General features: G+C 45.7%; 1 protein-coding gene across 2 annotated transcripts in view; it reads left to right on the forward strand.

Annotated features, from left to right (window-relative positions):
- Positions 1-23757, forward strand: part of NIPSNAP2 (nipsnap homolog 2) — a 49401-nt gene that overhangs the window by 20171 nt on the left and 5473 nt on the right. For both annotated transcript variants that reach the window (XM_063953777.1, XM_063953778.1), the window contains exons 6-9: positions 2518-2658; positions 4257-4288; positions 6642-6736; positions 7126-7209. In XM_063953777.1, coding sequence (XP_063809847.1) covers positions 2518-2658; positions 4257-4288; positions 6642-6736; positions 7126-7209 — 352 coding nt within the window. The remainder of the gene's footprint in view (positions 1-2517; positions 2659-4256; positions 4289-6641; positions 6737-7125; positions 7210-23757) is intronic.

Here is a 23757-nt window from a genome sequence, read left to right on the forward strand (position 1 = left end):
TTTCCTTATCTATCCTTCTCTCAAAATATGTCCGTCTCCTCGGGCACAGTTTCCTAGACTGAATCTGGTAGGAGGGGCATAGAGGGAGGAGCAAGCGCACGCTATCAATTTCTTAAAGTGCCCATGGCTCCTAGTGGACTTGTCTATACCCCATGGTACAAAATGGATTCCCAGTATCCCTTACGGACTACGAGAAAAGGATTTACCGGTAGGTAATTAAAATCCTATTATTAATTTCAGTGAGCATGAGAAATTCTTCCTGTAAAACACAGTGCTCTCTCTCTCTTTTTGGGAGCTCTGACTAAGGGGCTGATTCAGGCCTGAACACTGCTGCTGCAGCGTTCGCAGGCTGAAGCCCGGTGAAGTGTGCGATTGCCTCTGCCTGATGGACAGGCAAAGGGGCGTCGACTCAGCATTGGTAGGGGTGCGGTCCGGACAGCGCAGGCGTGTCCGGAACATGAGTGGACCGCGGTGGCTGCGTGACGTCACAAGCAGCCACTGCGACCCGAAACATGGCGGGTAGCCGCCTGACTTTGCAGGCAGTGGGCTACTCGAAATAAGCGAAAGCATCGCCGACGTGCAATGCTTTCGCATGTCTGCAAGGGGGTGCTGGATCCGGCATGCGGGGCGGACTTGCCCTGTGATGGGCGTTCCCCCGCATGTCTAAGAATTTGATCGTAGATGTGCGTTTTTTACCCCCCTAAGTTTAAGGCTATTTTGTGTCTCTTTTATGGGGCATATTTTTCACATCAGATAGGTTGTGATCAATTCATCCTATATCGCATTGCGATAATTTAATACGGATGTATCAATTATCGCATGGAGGGACAGAGCTTGTGAGACGAAAGCTCTGTCCCTGTGAATCCACTTACCGCAATTCTCAGTGTATTTTATATGAAGAATACCCTGAGGTTGTACCACGCATGCTCTACCACCAGGTGCCCCCCACAAACCTGCTGCTGCCAGGTACCTGCCGTGACCCCTCCTGCTGCAACTGATTACACTTACCAACCAGGACCGGTGATCCCGGAGGGCAGCCAGCTGTCTGATCCTATGCTCCGCTGTGACCCTCATTGTTGTGAAGCAGCATCTCACTTTACAGCATCACTTTACTGCACTGGGGGTCACAGCAGGAGCACAGTGATCCGATGACTGGCTGCCCTCACCGGATCACAGGTTCCTGGGTGCATACAAGTATTACTTTTATTTTTAAACTTTTTTCTTTTCTTCACACTGCTGATCACACAGGCTGGATCCCAGATCAGCCTTCACTGCCAGCAGGCAGGGAAGGCTGTGCAGGGATAAATTGTAAGTTTCAATAGTTATAAATCTGTAGTAGGGGTATAGTTAGGCTTTCGCAGGACATCCATGCTGTGTACACTGCATCCATCTCCGAATCAGACCCTAATCACGTGGATGTCCCAAGTAAGCCTAACTATATCCCTACTACAGATTTATAACTATTGAAATTTACAATTCAATTATATTGCCCTGTTCTTTTAGTTTGAGCTGTGTACTTTATGGTCACTGCTATGAACCCAAAGGGGCTGCCCTTTTTAATATGCTAACATGTCTATAAACTAATTGCAGTGTAGATTCAGGCTTGTTACATGGGGCATTTTTACTGCAGTGGTTTAAGTACAGTATGTAAGTGCTGCGAAAGCTCTGCACAAACAATCCAAATGAAAAGCAGTTTTAAACGGGATGTAGTTATGTAACCGCCCCTCCCCCCTGCCGGCATTCCGTTGCCAGGATGCCGGCGTCGGTATGCTGACCGGCGGTCTCCTGACTGCCGGTCACGCAATACACACACCTTTATATACATTGACTGACTGCAGTTGGTTGGGAAAGTGTAAAGAGTAATAAGTTACATCTGCTCTAGGAATCCTTTCACAACAGGGCTTGAAGCAATCCCTAACATAATTTTGGCCCTGAGTAATCACTAGCATTTAGAATGTCATGCATCACAGATAATTAAGCCACTTGCGCATTGGCATGTTACATGCATTTGTAAGGCTAGTACAAGATGCATATGTATTGCAATGTCAGTGTTTATGCAATCACTAGACTCAATGGCCCCATTTACTGGCAGTTTAGAAAGATTGGTTTTGACACGTATCAGCAACAGTAATTTTCCACTGCTAATAGGTTCTATTCTATTAGCTTTGATGCCGGCATCCCAATCACCAGATGCTAGCACTTAGGCAGAAGCATAATCTGCAATAAGCAGCCCATAGGTCTGGGAACGTATCCTGGATCCCATGTGGTATCGCCTGAAAATGGGACCCTTTTTGTCCCCCAAAAAATGGGCAGCAATAGGATAGCCCATAAATGACCATCGTTCATATATTGCGCTACCAGCCCGTTTATTTTTTGGCCGAAAAAGCATTTGGGCTAATGGGATTCCCCCTAAGATGTCTATTATCTCAAATATCATTTTTGAGCAGTACTTGCATAAACTTCTTTTTCACTTGTAATTTGTATCCTTTGTATTTTATGTTTCTATTTCATGGATAGGAGTTCACTGAATTTCGCAAAGAACGGAGCAACATGTTGCTCTCCCGTAAAAATCAGCTTCTGCTGGAATTCAGCTTCTGGAATGAACCTGTCCCAAGAAAAGGGCCCAATATTTATGAGCTGAGGTCCTACCAGCTGAGGGTGAGGTTGTTTGATTCATTCCAGCATAAGTTTATGTCCTTATTTGTTATCTCTGTGAATATAGGCTAATTGTTTGTTGGTATTGTGGACCATGCTATCACCACATATTTCAAAGTATATTAAGTGGGCCAATCTAGTATAATGTTAAATCTGTTGGTGTTTGCAGAAAATAGAGTAAAAAAAAAGACTAGGACACCATGAAATAATGTACAATCCTCACTATATTTCAGTGCAAGTATTTCATGCCAGAATTAAACCTGTCACTAATATTGTACATTGCTTTACGAAAGTATATTAAAATGAAACCTTAATTTTCCAAGATTTATGTATTAAATGGGGTAATTCTCAGACAAAACTTTTACTGCACTGATATATTTTTGAAATATTCAATCTTCTTTTTTTTTTTTTTTGTATATGAGATTTTCTCACATGCCCAGTCATTACTCTGAGACATTTTCAGACTGTTATCCTTCAGTAGATACAAGATAATAAAAAATACAATTGCGTCTGAAAAATGCCCCATGGGATGAGGTAGATTACAAACATTCGTGAGGGTAATTTCAGACAGCAGTTTAAAGGAATATGAGCACCAACTGGGGTAATTGACAGACATTGTACCTTGGCATGACGAAATTGGGGTATTTATTAGAAAATTGTGAAAATTGACACTAACTTTTTTGCTATATGTGCAGTAAACAAAATAGGCATATCATTCCCTACAGAATGTAACCGATGTAGGAAAAGAACTCTTCCAGCATAAAATAAAGGTTATTTTTCAAAATCCAGATTCTTGTGGGAGTAGTGTGGCTGTCTTTTAACTACCCCAGAGTTCCCTGTCTGAAAATTAGCCCAGTCCGCCCTACATACAAATATAACCTATGTCTTGTTACTATTGATCTCATGAGTACAGGTTCAGTCTCTCATATCCAAAATGCTTGGAACCACGAGTGAAGTTTTTTGGATTTTTCTGTATTTTGAAATATTTGCATTCCATGAGAGATCTTGGGTGATGGGATCAAGTCTAAACACAAAATGCATTTATGTTTCATATACACCTTATACTCATAGCCTGAAGGTTATTTTAAACAGTATCTGTAATCATTTTCTGCATGAAACAGGGTTTGTGTAGGGGTCACTATCTCAGTCACGCGCAAAAAACTTTGGGTTTTCAACTGTGGGAGACTTTTAATCTGTATATTTAAGCTATACAATTCAGTGTCTGTTTAAAATGTTTAATATTTAATAATGTATGTGTGAACTTACAGTGTAGCTCACAAGTAAATTATAAATTTTAGGTTCCAATAGGGTTGTCAAGTCCATGAACTGTCACGTTTTAAACAATAGTCCCTTGATATGTTTATTTTTTTGTCACGGTTATACAGTAGCAATGAATTGGGTTTTTGTCTTTTTTTAAACTGCACATTACCACAGTCTTCCTTATTGCTGTAAGCATGTGATGTCATGTTTAACTACTAATCCCATTTTTCTTTAAATGACCAACATTAGTTTTAATTATTTTACATTTATTAGTGCTGCCCTCCAAAAACATCCTATTTAGCTACATGGGACATACTACTTTTTTTTTTTCTCTCTTCCAGCCTGGAACCATGATTGAATGGGGGAACCACTGGTAAGGACACAAGCCATTAGACCTATTTAATTACTTTTCAAGGAGTTGCAAGAATCTTTTATTTTAGTAAACTTTTACAAGTATCATCTGAAGACTATTCTGTTAATAATTGGACTAGTTTTACTTATAGCTAAATACTTTGTCCAGTAGAAGATTTGGTGATCCTGTTCTGGGTAAATAATTGTATGATGGCATCCTTGTCTTACTCTGTTCCTTGATACATAAACAACTCTTCCTTTGCTTTATGGACAGGTGGGTACAGACTAGGCGTGGTGCTCCGTGAGCGCCATTGCCTATTTCTGTCCCCTCCTGGCCTGTGCTGCCTGGCGGTGGGCATACACACTATGCGATATCGCTAGCACAGTGATATTATGCAGCGTCTGGGCTGAACATGCAGCTTTGGACGAAGAGGCCAAAATTGCGGGCTGCGCATCAGCCATCTGCTACATACACACAGGGCGATATAGTAAATGGTATCGCTCAGGAGGGGGAAAATGAGCTATATCGTTTACTATATCGCTAAGTGTTTATGCACATTTAAGTGTGCAAGTTTGCATATAGATATTTAACCCTTTAAGACCACTTGTCCATTTAAGTGGACATTATTAAAATATTGAATTTTAAAAATATTTACATTTCATAATACTGATTTAATAATAATAATTTTTATTAATGACATTTTATTTTATTTATTTTTTTAGTAAAAAAGAAAAACAAAAAAGCTTAGTTTTGGGGTTATTTATGGCCTCATTCGTCTAATTTACCAGTGACACCACTGGGATACACCGGGGGTTAAAGGGGTTAAAATGATTAATGAAACTTTATTTTGTAGTACTGGCAAGACCAAGTTAACTTTAAATATATAACATACAGTACAGTTTAATATAAAGAAAAATTGCACATCTGACCTGCCTATTTGCCTGCCAATTCCATTAGCCACGCTTTAAGATCCAGAGATGGAGTTTTCCTTGCAGCTTTTGGAACTCCTATCTATCTATCTATCTATCTATCTATCTATCTATTTTCTTATAGTGGGTAAACAGGGGACTAACACTCGGGTATGGGTCATTAGGTCGACCACACTTGGGTCAACAATCATTAGGTCGACATGAACAAGGTTGACATGGAAAAAGGTCAACATTAGTTTTTTACTTTTTTGGGTGTTTTCTTCAAAAAGTGACAGGGAACCCCAATTATTGCACAGTGTGCCCTCGCGTGGTTCGCTTCGCTCGCTGTGCTCGGCACAGGTTACTACTATTCCCAATCATAGTCCACGTGGATCGTAAAGTATGAAAAAGTAAAAAAAAAAATGTTTTAAAAAGTGAAAAACTCATGTCGACCTAGTGACCATGTCGAACTAAGTTTTGTCGACCTACTGACCATATCCCCTAACACTCGTGTCCTATCAAAAGAGTAGCAATGACTGGAGGGTCCACATTGGTATGACCACCCCTAGCTCCAGACTTGCTGAATTTTGTTTGCAGCCCCATATCGCTGCATATAAACATTTGTGAGATTGGGCCACAGGGGGGTGAGATGAGGTGCTGTTGGTGGCACTTCCATGCCTTTGCAACAGTAACTGGCCCCTTTTGCGGCTGTTATTCAATCAACCACAAGGTATCGCTGTACCATTTATTTATTTTCTGCCCTCCTGTGTCTGGCATCTTCATATTTTGGGGAAATAGGTGATGAAATATTGTGGCAATGTTCACTGGTCACATGAAGTGTATGGACGCAATTATAGAAGAAATTAAGGGATTTTTTTTTTAAATTACTACTTTTTCTCTACTTAATGCCCGTAAAAATAACAAAGCTAAATGTTAATATCAAACGTTAATATAAAATGAAAGCCCTGTGTCTTAGCAAATTTTATGTGTTTTTTTTTTTTTTTTAAAGTTTAAATGAAAATAAAAAAAAACTGCAAAACTTGTTATGATTATCAAGCATTAAACTACCTCTGGTCAGTGTTTTTTTTTTTTTTTTTTTTTTTCTGGTCTGTTAAACTAGACCCAGTGAATTCTTACCGAAATTTCTTTTTGTCCCATTTTTTGTTTTTTGTTTTGTTGAAGTAACTTTGATGTTCAAATCATCCTGTATTCGGTACAGAGGCAAATGCTGGGGGATTTCTAAGTGCTTGATTTTAAACCACAAGAAAAATGTGTTAAACTATATTTTAAATATATATGTTTTTTTATGAATTCAACTGTAAGTTGGCAACTTGTTAATTAATATGTGCTTCTAATACATTTTTATAAAATATGTTCTCTGTTTTGATGTAGGTTAACGGCTTCTTACAAATAATATTGAATACTTGTTTTAATATGCCATGTGATTTTATTTTTGTGTGTCTCAGGGCTCGTGCCATTAGGTATCGGCAGGACAGCGGTGAGGCTGTGGCTGGCTTTTTCTCACAGATTGGACAGTTGTACATGGTCCATCATTTGTGGGGTAATGTTTTGTAATTTATGTTTAGAAGAATTACTCCCCCCTCACTACTAGTATCATCATAACCATTATTACAAAGTCACTGTCTGCCCTAACTGTGTAATGTGGGATTCATAGGTCATATTTATCATTTTAAATGGAAAACTTTCTGTATTCTTTGTGTAACTTTTCAGCCGTTGATAATCAAACCCAAAGGTACAATGAACAATTCTCAGGCCCTTGAAAGATGGAAATGCTGGAAAGTGATAAAACTGTTATTGTGTGATACCCTACAATAGTAGTGATCTTTATATTTTTGGATAGTTGACATCATTGCTGTATTTCTATATTATTTGGAAAATTGATCCAAAAGTCAATGTTTTATTTTTTTATATCTTTATTTTTCTTTATAGCTTACACTGACTTGCAGAGCAGGGATGACATTAGAAGTTCTGCATGGCAGAAAGATGGCTGGGATGAATGTGTCTACTATACAGGTAAAAGACCACAAAGACTAAATTCTCTTCCGAAAACTCATTGCGGGATTCCGATCCAATTACCCTAAAATGCATTCAAGTAAATAATGGAATGAACACCCTTAATTGGTAGCAAATCCAGTTGGTGACAGTTTTTCTTGTATTTAAGCTTGTTACTTCAAGCTGTCCACTGTGACTCCAATATTTGACATGTGATCATTTACCCCCCCCCCCCCCACCCCACCCCCCGACATAGCAGATCAGGCCTTTTTGGAAGTTACCATGGAAGATCTACTGCTAGACGGAGTATTTCCATGAACCCTGAGGCTGATTTTGCATTACCATAATTGCTAGCAGTCTTTCGTTATTCCAAATTTGAGAAGGCAGTGATGCTCCTCCCATATTGGGACATGCTATGCATCAGTTATGTCCACTGATGGTAGAAAGTGTTTTTTTTTCTTTTTCGTCCACTAGGGGGCAGCGGACCAAAGGCTTAACGCTGGGTATAGGCTGGCTGGGAGCAGACAGGCACCAGAAGGGTTACTTTTAAGTACCCAGCAGGCCTTGCCTCCGTATACCCCGCCACTGCCGACAGGCCCGACAGTTTTTCTTTTGGTGCCGTAGGAGTAGCACCGTTGTTTAGAGATGGCTGTTAAAACAGCCATGGTTACTTTTTTTTCTTTTTCTTCTTTCTCCAGCGCTCAGAGCGGAATGCTGGCGCACTTAGAGCCCAGCATGCCCGCTCCAGCACCCGGACTCCAGTGGCAACGATGGTAATGTGACTGGGGTCTTCCACCGGGGGAGGCTAACAACATGCTCAGTAGCCTTCCCCGCAGCCGCAACGCATTCCATTAGCAGATGAGTGGGGGCCCAGTGTGCTGCGCCTTTTTTCCACTAGACCACCAGGGCATCAGCCAGCAGGGTTGGTGGGCATAGTATCTGAGGGGGTAGGGTGCCAGCCTGCAGCCCCTCCCCCAACCCAGGACAGACCAGTGGCTTGCTCAAGGTCTACCCCTGGGCTATATCTCCTCCCTCCTCTCCCAATCCTTCCCCTTCAATGCTCGGCAGCTGGCTGGGAGTTGATGAGAGAGGAGGGTCTGGCCACTCTCTCCCCTGTACCCCTCTTCTGCAACCGGGTTCAGTCATTTTCTCCTGCCTGTTGATATCAGGGGGCAGTTGAGTAGCTTGGCTCCTCTTGTTCTAGCATTTGTGTGGCTGAGTAACTGTGTGTGTGAGTGTTGTAACACTGTGTTGAGCTTGATCGCACGATTCTTGCACAAGGACTTGTTTCAGCATAGGTTCCTCAGGGACAGGCCGCTGCTAATTAAGGTGCACTTTTAGAATATACAGTGCTTTTTTCCCGTATATTGTGCAATGTCATCCAGGGGAAAAAAGGTGGTCACACCTGAGCCTCCCACTTGTGCTCCATGTTATGCTATTTTGTGTCCTCAGGATCCCCAGGACACTGGAAGATGCAGAGCCTGCATGGTAGTACCATTGCAACAGGATTCCCCCACCTCCACCGGTTCCTCAGGGTTCAGCGTGGGCAACCACACTGACGCAGGTTAATACGCAACTAGTGGACCGTATGAATACGCAGCAGGTAACTCCGCAAATGGCACCGCCGTCAACTTCAGCACAACGTCAGTTTTATATATATATATATATATATATATATATATCTATCTCTATATCTATCTCTATCTCTATCTCTATATCTATCTCTATATCTGCCCCCACAGGTGGATCTAGCACAATCTGTTCAGGGATTATCTCACGTCTTTGCTTCCATGCAACAATTTTTGGTTAGAGGGAAGCGTCCCAGGCTGACGTGCACTTCTAGCGGAACTGCTACCTCGTGCTCGTAGGGGGTTCAGACTTGGACACCCCAGTTTCTGACCAAGAAAGCGTGTCAGGGGAGTCTGATCCGCACGCAGCTTCAGGTCTAGAAGATTCTCTTTCTATAGCTGAAGTAGAGGCACTAGTCAAACAAGTGAGGTTAGTACAGGTTGAGTATCCCATATCCAAATATCCGAAATACGGAATATTCCGAAATACGGACTTTTTTGAGCGAGAGTGAGATAGTGAAACTTTTGTTTTCTGATGGATCAATGTACACAAACTTTGTTTAATACACAGTTATTAAAAATATTGTATTAAATGACCTTCAGACTGTGTATATAAGGTGTATATGAAACATAAATGAATTGTGTGAATGTAGACACACTTTGTTTAATGCACAAAGTTATAAAAAATATTGGCTAAAATTACCTTCAAGCTGTGTGTATAAGGTGCATATAAAACATAAATGCATTCTGTGATTAGATTTAGGTCCCATTGCCATGATATCTCATTATGGTATGCAATTATTCCAAAATACAGAAAAATCCGATATCCAAAATACCTCTGGTCCCAAGCATTTTGGATAAGGGATACTCAACCTGTACTGGACATTGAGCAAATAGATCCTGTTCCAGCCTCTAAAACTCCAGTTTTTAAGAAACCTAAAAAGTATTCCGCAGTTTCCTTCCTCTGCACAGTTGGAAGATGTACTAGAGGCAGCATGGGCTAAACCAGATAAATGGTATCAGCTCTCTAAGCGGTATCAATCATTCTATCCGTTCCCGAGTAAGGAGAGGTCCAAGCATGTAGCGCGCATAGAGCGTTCCTCGATTCTCCTGAGCCCGGATACTTCATCTCTTAAAGACTCCATGGATTGCAAATTGGATACCTTTCTTAAGACTGCATATTCTCATACGGGAGCTACAACCAGACCGGCATTAGCTTCGGCATGGGTAACCAAAGCCGTTTCCTGTTGGGTGACCAACTTCAACAGGGCCTATCCTCCTCAGTTAGTAGGAAACAACTACTAACACTGGTAGCTCATATTCAACCAGCAACCGCATATCTGTCGGAAGCAGCCCTAGACAAGGCCATGCTTTCATCTAAAGTCTCTGGTTCTACAGGGGCAGCAAGGCGATCCTTATGGTTGCGTTCTTGGAGAGCGGACACTTTCTCCAAAAAAACTCTGGAAGCTCTGCCATATGCAGCAGATACCCTATTCGGGAAAGAGCTGAACTATCTTGTCACGCAACTCGCTACTGCTAAGACCGCTTTTCTACCCTACGCATCAGTCCCCCAAACATAAAACTTTCGTCCCTTTCGTGTCCGGGGACGAGCTAAGTGGCAGGCCGCCTCCCGTTACCAGGCACAAGCAAAGACCACCAAGCCTTGCACAAAGCAACCTTGGGCTACAAGACGCCTAGCCGACAAACAAGCCGACAAACTTGCAGCGTGAAGGGGCGGGCCCTCCACTGGTGCATCCCAGAGTGGGGGGCCGATTTGTCTTTTGCTCCAAAGTGGTGGGACATCACAACGGACGCCTGGGTCAGGGGCGTCGTGACACAATGTTACACCTTGACATTTTGGTGCTGTCCCCCAAACAGGTTCTTCACCATGGGATTTCCGAGGGATCTAGGAGAGGCAGAGGCTCTACACAACTCTGTCGGCTCTCTGCTCGCCTCCAACGTCATTGTTCCGATACCCCGGGACCAGAGTGGACGGCGGTTTTACACGTCGCTCTTTCTGGTACAGAATCCAGACAATTCCCACTGCCTTATTCTCGACCTCAAGACGTTGAACCTATGCCTGCGAGTCCCCAAGTTCCGCTTGGAATCCCTCAGAACGATCATCCTGGCGCTGGAACTGGGAGACTATATGGCATCCCTGGACATACAGGATGCATATTTACATATCCCAATTCGTTCAAGTCATCAAAAGTTTCTCCGGTTTGCGGTCCAGGACAAACATTTCCAATTCCAAGCCTTACCATTTGGTCTCTCTACTGCTCCAAGAGTCTTCACGAAAGTCATGGCAGTCATCGCAGCGCATCTTAGACGCAGCAGAATCCGAATCCTGCCCTACCTGGACGATCTACTACTAGGACAATCGCAACAAACGCTTACACTCCATATTCAGTCAACAATAGAGATGTTACAATCTCATGGCTGGAGGATAAATTTTAAAAAATCATCGTTGACGCCTTCTCAAACAATCCTTCACTTAGGGGCGCTCCTCAATTCCACAGAACAGCGTGTCTTTCTGCCACTGGAGAAACTCATGGTCATTCAGTTAAGAATTTGGACACTCCTCCATCAGCGTGCGGTTTCAGTCCATGCTTGCATGAGAATACTGGGCTTGATGGTAGCAACATTAGATATGGTGGAGTACGCGCAGTTCCAGTCTCGTCCTCTACAATTGGAAGTTTTTCGCAAATGGAACGGTTCCCATCTCCACATCTGTTCACAGACCATAACACGCTCTCCGGAGGTTCAACTGTCCTTAACATGGTGGCTCATTCGGGACAACCTAGACAAAGGTCGCCCCTTTTGGATTCAGCGCTGGACAGTGGTTACCACAGATGCCTGTCTTCGAGGCTGAGGAGCGGTATCGGAATCCAGGGTCGCTACACTCCTCAAGAAAGTTCATTCCCCATCAATGTACTGGAATTGAGGGCAATCTTCAACACGCTACGATCAGCACAATTTCTGCTCAGGGGTCGCCCAGTCAAAGTCCAGTCGGACAACTCGACAGCGGTAGCTTATCTAAATCGACAAGGGGGCACTCGCAGTTGAGGAGCCATGCAAGAGGTGTCAAAGATATTCCAATGGGCAGAACAAAACCTTCCAGCACGGTCAGCTATCTTCATCCCAGGAGTGCTCAACTGGGAAGCGAATTTCCTAAGTAGACAGGACGTGCACTCAGGGGAGTGGATGCTCCACCCAGAAGTGTTCGAACAATTGGTGTCCAAGTGGGGGATGCCGGACATAGACTTCATGGCATCCCGACACAACCAAATAAGCAAGTTCAGCTCTCGGACAAGAGACCCAAAGGCATGTCTTGTAGAAGCCCTCACGGCTCATTGGTCGTTTCACCTGATGTACGTCTTTCCACCGATCTCCATGATTCTCAGACTACTCTGGAAATTCAAACAGGAAGGAGGCGAGATGATGCTAGTAGTTCCAGACTGGCCACGTCGCTCATCGTACATGGACCTGCTAAGTCTGTACATAGACAAACCGTGGCGCCTCCCTCTACACCTGGACCTTCTGTCTCATGTTCCTTGTGTACACCCAGATCCTCAGCGCCTCGCTTTGACGGCCTGGCTATTGAGACATCCGTCCTGCAGTCTAAAGGATTTTCCCAGCAGGTCATCCAGACTATGCTTAATGCCAGGAAACCTTCGTCGGCTAGGATTTACCACCGGGTTTGAAAAACGTACTTCTCCTGGTGTACCAGTCGTGGTTTTAATTAGTGATGTGCAGCGGACATTTTTCGAGTTTTGGATTCGGTTTTGTGGCCGTGTTTTGGATTCGGACGCGTTTTGGCAAAACCTCCATTTTTTTTGTCGGATTCGGGTGTGTTTTGGATTTGAGTGTTTTTTTTACAAAAAACCCTCAAAAACAGCTTAAATCGTAGAATTTGGGGATAATTTTGATCCCATAGTAGTATTAACCTCAATAACCATAATTTCCACTCATTTCCAGTCTATTCTGAACACCTCACAATATTATTTTTAGTCCTAAAATTTGCACCGAGGTCGCTGAATGGCTAAGCGACCCAAGTGGCCGACACATACACCTGGCCCATCTAGGAGTGGCACTGCAGTGTCAGACAGGATGGCAGATTTAAAAAATAGTCCCCAAACAGCACATGATGCAAAGATAAAAAGAGGTGCAATGAGGTAGCTGTGTGGCTAAGCTAAGCGACCCAAGTGGCCGACACAAACACCTGGCCCATCTAGGAGTGGCACTGCAGTTTTCTAATGAGAGGATGAGTGCTTCCATCCTCATGTGAATCTGAACCACTAGCCATGAACAAAGGCCAGGGCCTCAGCCGTTCCTTGCCACTCCGTGTCGTAAATGGCATATTGGCAAGTTTACGCTTCTCATCAGACGCTTTTAATTTTGATTTTTGGGTCATTTTACTGAACTTTTGTTTTTTGGATTTTACATGCTCTCTACTATGACATTGGGCATCGGCCTTGGAAGACGACGTTGATGGCATTTCAACGTCTCGGCCATGACTAGTGGCAGCAGCTTCAGCACGAGGTGGAAGTGGACCTTGATCTTTCCCTATTTTACCCTCCACATTTTTGTTCTCCATTTTTTAATGTGTGGAATTATATGCCAGTAATATATCAATAGCAATGGCCTACTGTACCGTACTGCTATATATTATATACTGGTGGTCAGCAAAATTATGCACTGTCCTACTACTGCGTACAACAACTAAAATGCACCACAGGTATGGATGGATAGTATACTTGACGACACCGAGGTAGGTAGAGCAGTGGACTACTGTACCGTACTGCTATATATTATATACTGGTGGTCAGCAAAATTCTGCACTGTCCCCCTACTATATACTACAATGCAGCACAGATATGGAGCGTTTTTCAAGCAGAGAACGTAGATATTTTCAGCACACTGAGCACAGATATTTGCGAGCACACTGAGCACAGATATTTGCGAGCACACTGTGCACAGATATTTGCAGCACACTGAACACAACTGAGAGAACGCTGCACACGTCCTCTCCCTATCATCTCCAATGCACGAGTGAAAATGGCGGCGACGCGCGGCTCCTTATATAGAATACGAATCTCGCGAGAATCCGACAGCGGGATGATGACGTTCGGGCGCGCTCGGGTTAACCGAGCAAGGCGGGAAGATTCGAATCTGCCTCGTACCCGTGTAAAATGGGTGAAGTTCGGGGGGATTCGGATTCCGAGGAATCGAACCCGCTCATCACTAGTTTTAATCCGCGCTCTTTCTGGCTGTCTTGCTTGTTATCGTTTCTTCAGTCTGGCCCGGATTTAGGCCTCACGTTATCGTCACTCAAAGTTCAGGCTTCGGCACTATCGGTGCTGTTCTAACGACAACTTGCTCTGGGGCCGGATGTTAAGACATTCCTCCAGGGTATGCTACACGTTCAACCACCGTTTGTGGCTCTGGTGGCCCCTTGGGCTCTGTCACTGGTCCTTACAGCTCTACAGAAGCCTCCTTTTGAACCTTTAGAAACGACGTACCTTAAGTGGTTCACTTGGAAGACCTGGATTCTATTGGCCGTATCTTCAGCCCGCAGGATGTCAGATCTCAGTGCTTTATCCTGGCAGTCACCTTTTCTGGTGTTTCACTCTGATAGAGCAGTTATTCGTACTTGGGCAGAGTTCCTGCCTAAAGTGGTTTCCAAATTTCACTTCAATCAGGAAATTGTGGTACCAGCATTTTCATCTGCTTCTCCAGAGGAGGCCTCTTTGGATGTTGTCCGAGCGCTTCACATCTACGTGGACAAAACCAAGGATCTTAGACGTTCGGACTCCCTATTCGTCTTGTTGGATGCTCGCAGAAGAGGTTGTCCTGCATCCAAACAGACCTTAGCCAGATGGCTGCGGTTGACTATTCACCATGTCTATTCCATGGCCAACCTTCCTACCCCTTCAGGGGTCAAGGTTCATTCCACACGGGCTGTGGGAGCCTCCTGGGCAGCTTCGCATGGGGCCTCAGTTGAACAGCTATGCAAGGCTGCTACATGGTCCTCTGTCCAGACTTTCATAAAATTTTAGTAGTTTGACACCTTTGCGTCTGAGGATGCAGCCTTCAGGCGAAGGGTCCTGAATGCAGTCCAGGAGCGTTCCCGTCCGGGTGGGGACAGTTTTAGGACATCCCAGCGTTAAGCCTTTGGTCCGGTGCCCCCTAGTGGACGAAAAAGAAAATAGGATTTATGTCTTACCTTGTTAAATCCTTTTCATTGAGTCCATGGGGGGCACCGAACGCACTCCCTGTCGCACCTGTCCTGCAGGGTTGTGTGCTATCATCCTTCTTCGCAGTGTTCTTCTGTGTGATGTGTTCTTCCCTCCCTCTTTCTGCCGCTCCTGCTTCTGGCTTGCTATAATAAACTGGCGGACCTGTCAGTGTGGCCGGGTATAGGGAGGCAAGGCCTGCTGGGTACTTAAAAGTAACCATTTTGGTGCCTGCTCCCAGCCAGCCTATACCCAGCGTTAAGACTTTGGTCTGGTGCCCCCTATGGACTCAAAGTAAAAGATTTAACAAGGTAAGAAATAAATCCTATTTTCTATTATTCATAATAGTGAATATTTAGAGCATTCAAGTTGTGTATGGGTAGAACTGAAAAAATCATCTGTCTTGTGGACCAAAAAGAGCTTGGAATAGAGCCCAATCCTTCCTGTTCCCTTTGGACTGGAACAACTGCTACTGAGCAAATCAAAAATAGGATTTTAATACTTACTGGTAAATCCTTTTCTCTAAGTCCGTAGAGGATGCTGGGGACACCATTAGAACCATGGGGTATAGACTGGATCCGCAGGAGACATGGGCACTTTAAGACTTTCAAAAGGGGTGTGCACTGGCTCCTCCATCTATGCCCTCCTCCAGACTCCAGTTATAGGAACTGTGCCCAGGGAGACGGACATATTTCGAGGAAAGGATTTATTGTTAAACTAAGGTGATATTCATACCAGCACACACCTCAAGCATGCCGCACAACGTGGCATTCAACAGAATACAAGCCAACGGCATGAACGAATTCAGCAACAGGCTGACAATAACTTAACACAACATGCGTGTAAGACAATTTAATAACTGCAGAAACGGTACGCACTGGGACAGGCGCCCAGCATCCTCTACGGACTAAGAAAAAAGGATTTACCGGTAGGTATTAAAATCCTATTTTCTCATACGTCCTAGAGGATGCTGGGGACACCATTAGAACCATGGGGTTATACCAAAGCTCTAGAACGGGCGGGAGAGTGCGGATGACTCTGCAGCACGGATTGACCAAACTGGAGGTCGTCATTGGCCAGGGTATAAAACTTGTAAAACTTTCCAAAAGTGTTTGAACCCGACCAAGTAGCAATGCTGAGACCCCCCGAGCAGCCGCCCAGGACAAGCCCACCTTTCTAGTAGAATGGGCCTTTACCGATTTTGGCAACGGCAATCCAGCGTGCAATGGTCTGTTTGGAATCAGGACACCCAATCTTGTTGGGAGCATACAGGACAAACAGAGCCTCTGTTTTCCTAATCTGAGCCATTGTGGCGACATAGATTTTCAGCGCTCTGACCACATCCAGAGACTTTGACTCAACTAAAGCGTCAGTAGCCACTGGCCCCACAATAGGTTGGTTCATGTGAAAAGAAGAAACCACTTTCGGCAGAAAATACTGACTAGTCCTCAACTCTGCTCTATCCTCATGAAAGATTAAATAAGGACTCTTGTGAGACAAGGCCACTAACTCAGACACCCGCTTTGCGGATGCCAAAGCCAACAGAATGACAACTTTCCAAGTGAGGAACTTCAACTCTACCTTCTGTAAAGGTTCGAACCAATGTGTTTGAAGGGACTGCAACTCCACGTTAAGATCCCAAGGTGCCACTGGGGGCACAAATAGAGGTTGGATGTGAAACACACCTTTCACGAAGGTCTGAACTTCAGGAAGGGAGGCCAATTGTTTTTGAAAGAAAACCGATAAGGCTAAAATCTGCACCTTAACTGAGCCCAACTTTAGGCCCGCCTCCACATCTGCTTGTAGAAAATGGAGAAAACGTCCTAGCTGAAACTCTTCCGCAGGAGCCTTCTTGGATTCACACCAAGACACACATTTTCTCCAAATGCGGTGGTAATGTCTAGACGTTACTCCTTTCCTGGCCTGAAGAAGTGTGGGAATTACTTCACTGGGAATACCTTTTCTGGCTAGGATTTGGCGTTCAACCGCCATGCCGTCAAACGCAGCCGCGGTAAGTCTTGGTATACGCACGGCCCCTGCTGTAATAGGTCCTCGCGTAGAGGAAGAGGCCAGGGATCTCCTATGAGTAATGAAGATCCGGATACCAAGCCCTCCTTGGCCAGTCCGGGACTATAAGGATCGCTTGAACCTTTTGTTCTTATAATCTTTAGAACTTTTGGAATGAGAGGCAGTGGAGGGAATACATACACCAACGGAAACACCCATGGTGTCACCAGTGCATCCACTGCCATTGCTTGAGGGTCCCTCGACCTGGAACAATATCTCTGAAGCGTCTTGTTGAAACGAGATGCCATCATGTCTATTTGAGGAATTCCCCAATGACTTGTCACTTCTGTGAAGACCTCTTGATGGAGACCCCACTCTCCTGGTTGGAGATCGTGTCTGTTGAGGAAATCTGCTTCTCAGTTGTCCACTCCTGGAATGAAGATAGCTGATAGAGCGCTTGTATGCTTTTCCGCCCAGCGGATAACCTTTGTGGCTTCTGCCATTGCCGCTCTGCTTTTGTTCCGCCCTGGCAGTTTATGTATGCTACTGCTGTTACATTGTCCGTCTGGATCAGTACTGGCAGATTGCGCAGAAGATGTTCCGCTTGCAGAAGGCCGTTGTAAATGGCCCTTAACTCCAGAACGTTTATGTGGAGACAAGTTTCCTGGCTTGACCATCTTCCTTGGAAGTTTTCCCCCTGCGTGACTGCTCCCCATCCTCGGAGACTTGCATCCGTGGTTACTAGGATCCAGTCCTGGATCCCGAACCTGCGCCTCTCTAGGAGGAGAGAACTGTGTAGCCACCTAAGGAGTGAAATTCTGGTCCTGGGAGACAGGATTATCCTCCGGTGCATGTGCAGGTGGGATCCGGACCACTTGTCCAACAGGTCCCACTGAAACACTCTGGCATGGAATCTGCCAAACTGAATGGCTTCGTAGGCTGCAACCATCTTCCCCAGCAACTGAGTGCATTGATGGATTGACACACTTGCTGGTTTCAGAATTTGCTTGACCAGAGTCTGAAGTTCTTGAGCCTTTTCCACTGGAAGAAAACCTCTGTAGTTCTGTGTCCAGTATCATTCCTTAAAACGACAACGGCGTCACCGGAATCAACTGTGATTTTGGCAAGTTTAGGAGCCAACCATGTTGTTGAAGAACTGTCAGGGACAGTGCAATGTTTCTCACCAATTGGTCCCTGGATCTCGCCTTTATCAGGAGATCGTCCAAGTACAGGATAATCGTGACTCCTTGCTTGCGAAGGAGAACCATCATCTCCACCATCACTTTGGTGAAAATCCTTGGAGCCGTGGACAGACCAAACGGCAACGTCTGAAATTGGTAATGACAGTCCTGAATTGCAAACCTCAGGTAAGCCTGATGTGGAGGATAAATGGGAACATGTAAGTAGGCATCCTTTATGTCCACCGACACCATAAAATCCCCTTCCTCCAGGCTGGAGATCACTGCTCGGAGAGACTCCATCTTGAATTTGACTTTTTTTAGGTAGAAATTGAGGGATTTCAGGTTTAGGATTGGTCTGACCGAGCCGTCCGGCTTCGGGACCACGAACAGGCTTGAATAAAAGCCTTCTCCCTGTTGTGACGGGGGAGCCATGACAATGACCTGATTTAGACACAACTTTTGTATTGTGTCGCATACTACCTCCCTGTCCGGAAGAGAAGCTGGTAAGGCCAATTTGAAAAATCGGTGAGGGGGAACGTCTTGAAACTCCAGTTTGTACCCTTGGGATACTATTTGTAAAACCCAAGGTCCGAACGAACCCAGAACTGACTGAAGAGTTTTAGACGTGCCCCCACAGGTGCGGACTCCCGCAGAGGAGCCCCAGCGTCATGCGCTGGATTTGGCAAAAGTCGGGGAGGACTTCTGCTCCTGGGAACCCGCCACGGTTGGTGATCTTTTACCTCTTCCCCTTCCTCTAGTAGCAAGGAAGGAAGAACCTCGCCCTTTCTTGTATTTATTTGGCCGAAAGGACTGCATTTGATAGTGGTGTGTTTTTTTTTGTTGCGAAGCCACATAAGGCAAAAATGATGACTTACTCGTGGTAGCCGTAGATACCAAATCAGCGAGGCCGTCGCCAAACAAGACACCACCTTTATATGGCAGGGATTCCATATTTTTCTTAGTCGGCATCAGCATTCCATTGATGAATCCACAATGCTCGCCTAGCTGAGACTGCCATGGCATTGGCCTTTGATCCCAAAAGACCAATATCCCTCGCAGTTTCCTTTAGGTAAGCTGCAGCGTCCTTGATATAACCCAGCGTTAAGAGGATGCTATCCCTATCTAGGGTATCTATATCAGATGACAAGTTATCTGCCCATTTTTCAATAGCACTACTCACCCACGCAGAGGCAATAACCGGTCTGAGTAGTGTACCTGTGGTCGTATAAATGGATTTTAACGTAGATTCTGCTTACGATCCGCAGGGTCCTTAAGTGCTGCCGTGCCAGGTGACGGGAGAGCCACCTTTTTAGACAACCGCGATAAGGCCTTGTCTACAATGGGGGGTGATTCCCACTTTTCCCTATCGTCTACAATAGGGGGTGATTCCCACTTTTCCCTATCCCCAGAGGGAATCGGATAAGTCACCGAAATTCTTTTGGGAATCTGAAACTTTCTGTCAGGGCTTTCCCAGACTTTTTCAAATAGAGTGTTCAGTTCATGAGAGAGAGGAAACGTTATCTCAGGTTTCTTCTCCTTATACACACACACCCTTTTATCTGGAACAGCAGGGTCCTCAGTGATATTCAATACCTCTTTAGCTGCCACAATCATGTACTGAATGCTCTTTGCCAATTTTGGATCTAATCTGGAATCGCTATAGTCGACACTGGAATCGGTGTCCGTGTCGGTATCAGTGTCTGCTAACTGGGCAAACGTACGTTTCTGTGAACCCGAGGGGACCTGGACTTGTAATAACATATCCCCCACAGATTTCTTCCATGCTTGGGTCTGAGACTCAGACTTGTCTAATCTCCTACTAATACGAGCCACATTAGCATTCAACACGTTTACCCAATCGGGAGTCGGCGGTGCCGACATGGTCACCCCCACCGCCTTTTGTGTCTCTAATACAGCCTCCTCCTGTGAAGAGCACTCAGCCTCAGACATGCCGACACACGTGTAATAAACACCCACAGACACACTGGGCTTATAGGGGACAGACCCACAGGAAAGCCTGTCAGAGAGGCACAGAGGGAATTTGCCAGCTCGCACCCCAGCGCTCAATCAGCGGTTCTGAAGCGCCTAACAAATACCCCAGACCTGCAGCTCTTTTAATATAAAGTATATTGCACCAAATTAGCCAGTTTTGCACCCTGATACTTGTCAGAGTGAAGGAAGGACCAGCGTCTCTGCAGCCTGTGGAGAGGAAATGGCACCGAGTGAGCTGTGAGGACGAAGCTCCGCCCCCTTAATGGCACGCTTCTGTCCCGCTTCTTTTCCAATATGATTATACTGGCGGGGGTTAGGGCAGTGCCATGGCACTAATGTCCCCTTTTGCCAGTGTCCGCTGAGGATTTTAAGCTGCCCAGACCCCCCCCCGCACCCTGCAACCTGTAGTGCTGTGTGTATGTGGGACCCTGGCACGCAGCGTCCGTTCGCTGCGCGGTATCTCAGAAAATGCCGTCACTGAAGTCTTCTTTCTTCTGTCTACTCACCTGTCTTCTGGCTCTGTAAGGGGGTGACGGCAGGCTGCGGGAGTTAGCATCTAGGCGAACCCAGCGATCAGCACCCTCAGGAGCTAATGGTGTCCTGTAGCCAGAAGCAGAGCCATTAAACTCACTGGAAGTTGGTCATACTTCTCTCCCCTAAGTCCCACGTAGCAGGGAGACTGTTGCCAGCAGCCTCCCTGAACATAAAAAAACCTAACAATAAGTCTTTTTTAGAGAAACTCAGTGGAGCTCTCCTGTAGCGCGTCCAGTCTCACTGGGCACAATTCTAAAACTGGAGTCTGGAGGAGGGGCATAGAGGGAGGAGCCAGTGCACACCCCTTTTGAAAGTCTTAAAGTGCCCATGTCTCCTGCGGATCCAGTCTATACCCCATGGTTCTAATGGTGTCCCCAGCATCCTCTAGGACGTATCAGAAATGCACCCAAACGATTCTGATATTTTAAAGTATTTTGAGGTACTGGCATGGTAAATGCTTGGTTAGTGGATTTTATTTCCTACCCACTGATCAGATGTGGAGGCAAGCCATTGATTCAAAAAGAACCAAAGATGGCCCCCCACCACAGAGGATTTTGGGTGGAGAAATACACTGTCATGGAGATTGCTTTTCAGGCATCTAGAGTCTGGATGTGACTGTTCAGAGTGCCTACCCCTCTGGTGACCTCCTGTAGCTTGCAACAAACCCTCTGTACGGTATTCTTATTCCACGAATTGGGCCCTGAAAGGAAAGAAAGCGTTGATTGACAGGTCTGGAAAATCTAACTGGGGGGGCGGGGTGCACTGTCCACTGTCCAGGGGGGTTGTTTGTTCAGCGGGGCACTGCGTCTTGGCTGTCACAGCCGCAGCACGCTGCACACCCCTAACGCTACCTGAAGGTGATATCGGTGGTGAGTACAAACCGGGGCCCCCGCTAGGGGGGTCCTCTGGTTCAAAGTGCAGCTGACCACGGGCGCGGTGTACGGGACTCTTCCTGGGGGGGGGTCCTGCTAGGAACCCCCATGTGTAAACTGGCACAAAACTGCTTGACTAGCACTTGTGTGATGTTCTAAGCTGTTTAGGAGACCTTGCCAGTATAAATAATATGTACAGCTCTGGCGCCATTGGAGGGGGCGGAGCTTCCTCAGAGCAGGACTTGGGGCGTTTTGGCCCCATCCTCTGCTTACAGTAGCCATCTGCAGCACACACTCGGCTTCCTGCCTTACAGATACGCTGGAAACTGGTACAGGGTGTAGAAAAGGGTGAGAACCGCTTGTGTACACTATCCTGAGCCTATTTAGGACTGCATTTGTTAGTGCGTACTGTGATTTACAGAGCTGACAGTCTCACTGGGGCTGTGCAGCTCAGGGTGTGCTGGTATTATCACTCTCTGTGTCTCCTGTCACAAACAGTAGGGCAGGCTTGCATTATAACTGTCTGTGTGTATTTGTATGTTTTTGTACTTACTGTGAAAATGGGTAAACACAAGCTGTGCAGTATATGTCACACCAGATTCTCTCCATTATCCTTTGAATTTCCTGTGAACAATGCAGTCAATCTTCACAAATTAGTGAAGAGGCTGGGGGAGAAGGTCCAAAGCCCCACTGGTTAGGGTCTCTTAAGACTATGATGTCAGATATGTCTTCCCAGCTCACTGCTAATGTGCAGAAAACTCAGCTACTGCGACAAGCTGTTGCAGATTTAGCTGCTAGGGCTGATGCCCAGCCCCCCTCTCTCATGCAGGTCCCCAGAAGAATTGTTTACCTGCACTGCTCTCTGATACAGATGATGAGATACAAGATGATGGGGATGACCTGGATCCCGTTAGTGGGGATCCCGATTCCACTCAGGGTATTGAACCCCTCATTTTGGCTATAGGGATGCGTTAAAGCTCCCTCTAGAGGACACTGCGTCACAGCAGTCGTTTTTCTTTGTACAAACCAAGCCCAATGTCACTTTCCCTGATTCTCCAGAGTTAGATGACTTATTCAAACAGGCCTGGAAAAATCCAGACAAAAAATCCCAAGTGTCCAAAAAGTTTTTGCACACTTTCCCATTTGCTCCTGAAGGTAGAAAATTTTGGGAGGAGCCCCCTGGCGTGGATGTCTCAGTCTCTAGCCTGTCTAAGAAGGCGATGCCATGAAGGATCCTGGGGATCGGGAGATAAAGACTACCCTAAAGTCTATATACACTGCAGCCGGCCTCTCAGAAAGACCGGTCATTACGGGTTGCTGGATGACACATGCTATTCATTCTTGGGCCATTCAAATTCAGGGGGAAGGGGGGGGGGGGGGGGTCTCTCGAAGAATATGCCCTTAGTTACTATGGTAACCCTACTGAAGCATATTCAGGACACTGCACGTGTCCTCTGTGATTCCCTCAAGGAGATGGGGAATATTAATGCTCGGACGTTTGCCATGGCAGTGTCGGCACTCAGGGCCTTGTGGTTGCGTCAGTGGATTGCGGACGCAGAATCCAAATGTAGTGTGGAATTTCTCCCCTTTTCCGAGGAATGGCTTTTTGGGGTTGAATTGGATACCTGGATTTCCAAAGTTACGGCTGGGAAATTCACGTTTCTCACCTCTGGGGCACCACCGGCGAGACGCTCCTATCCAGGGCCGTTCAATCCTTTCGGTCTCACAGATTTCGATTGAAGGCCAGAGGTAAGTCCAGAAAACCTGCAGGCGCCAGTTCTCAGGAACAGTCCACCGGTTCTGCTTCCACTAAAGCCTCAGCATGACGGTGCCCAACCATCCCGAAGGGGATCTCGAGGTGGGAGCTCGACTGCGTCACTTCAGCAGCATCTGGGAGACTTCATGTTAGGATTCCTGGGTCAGAGAGCTTGTTTCTCATGGCTACAAGCTGGAGTTCGACCCCTCCCCACCCCCCCCCCCCCCTCCTCAACGATTTTTCAGATCAAGCTTTGGAGGATATGCAAGTTACGTTACAACAGGCTATCCGAAAGTTGGTCCAGTCCCACGTCATTGGTCCAGTACCACTACTGCAACTCAGCAAGGGGTTTTACTCAAACCTGTTCGTGGTTCCGAGACCGGACGGTTTGGTAAGGCCCATTTTGAATCTGAAATCCTTGAA

This window comes from Pseudophryne corroboree, chromosome 2, assembly GCF_028390025.1.
Source record: "Pseudophryne corroboree isolate aPseCor3 chromosome 2, aPseCor3.hap2, whole genome shotgun sequence".
Taxonomy (NCBI): domain Eukaryota; kingdom Metazoa; phylum Chordata; class Amphibia; order Anura; family Myobatrachidae; genus Pseudophryne; species Pseudophryne corroboree.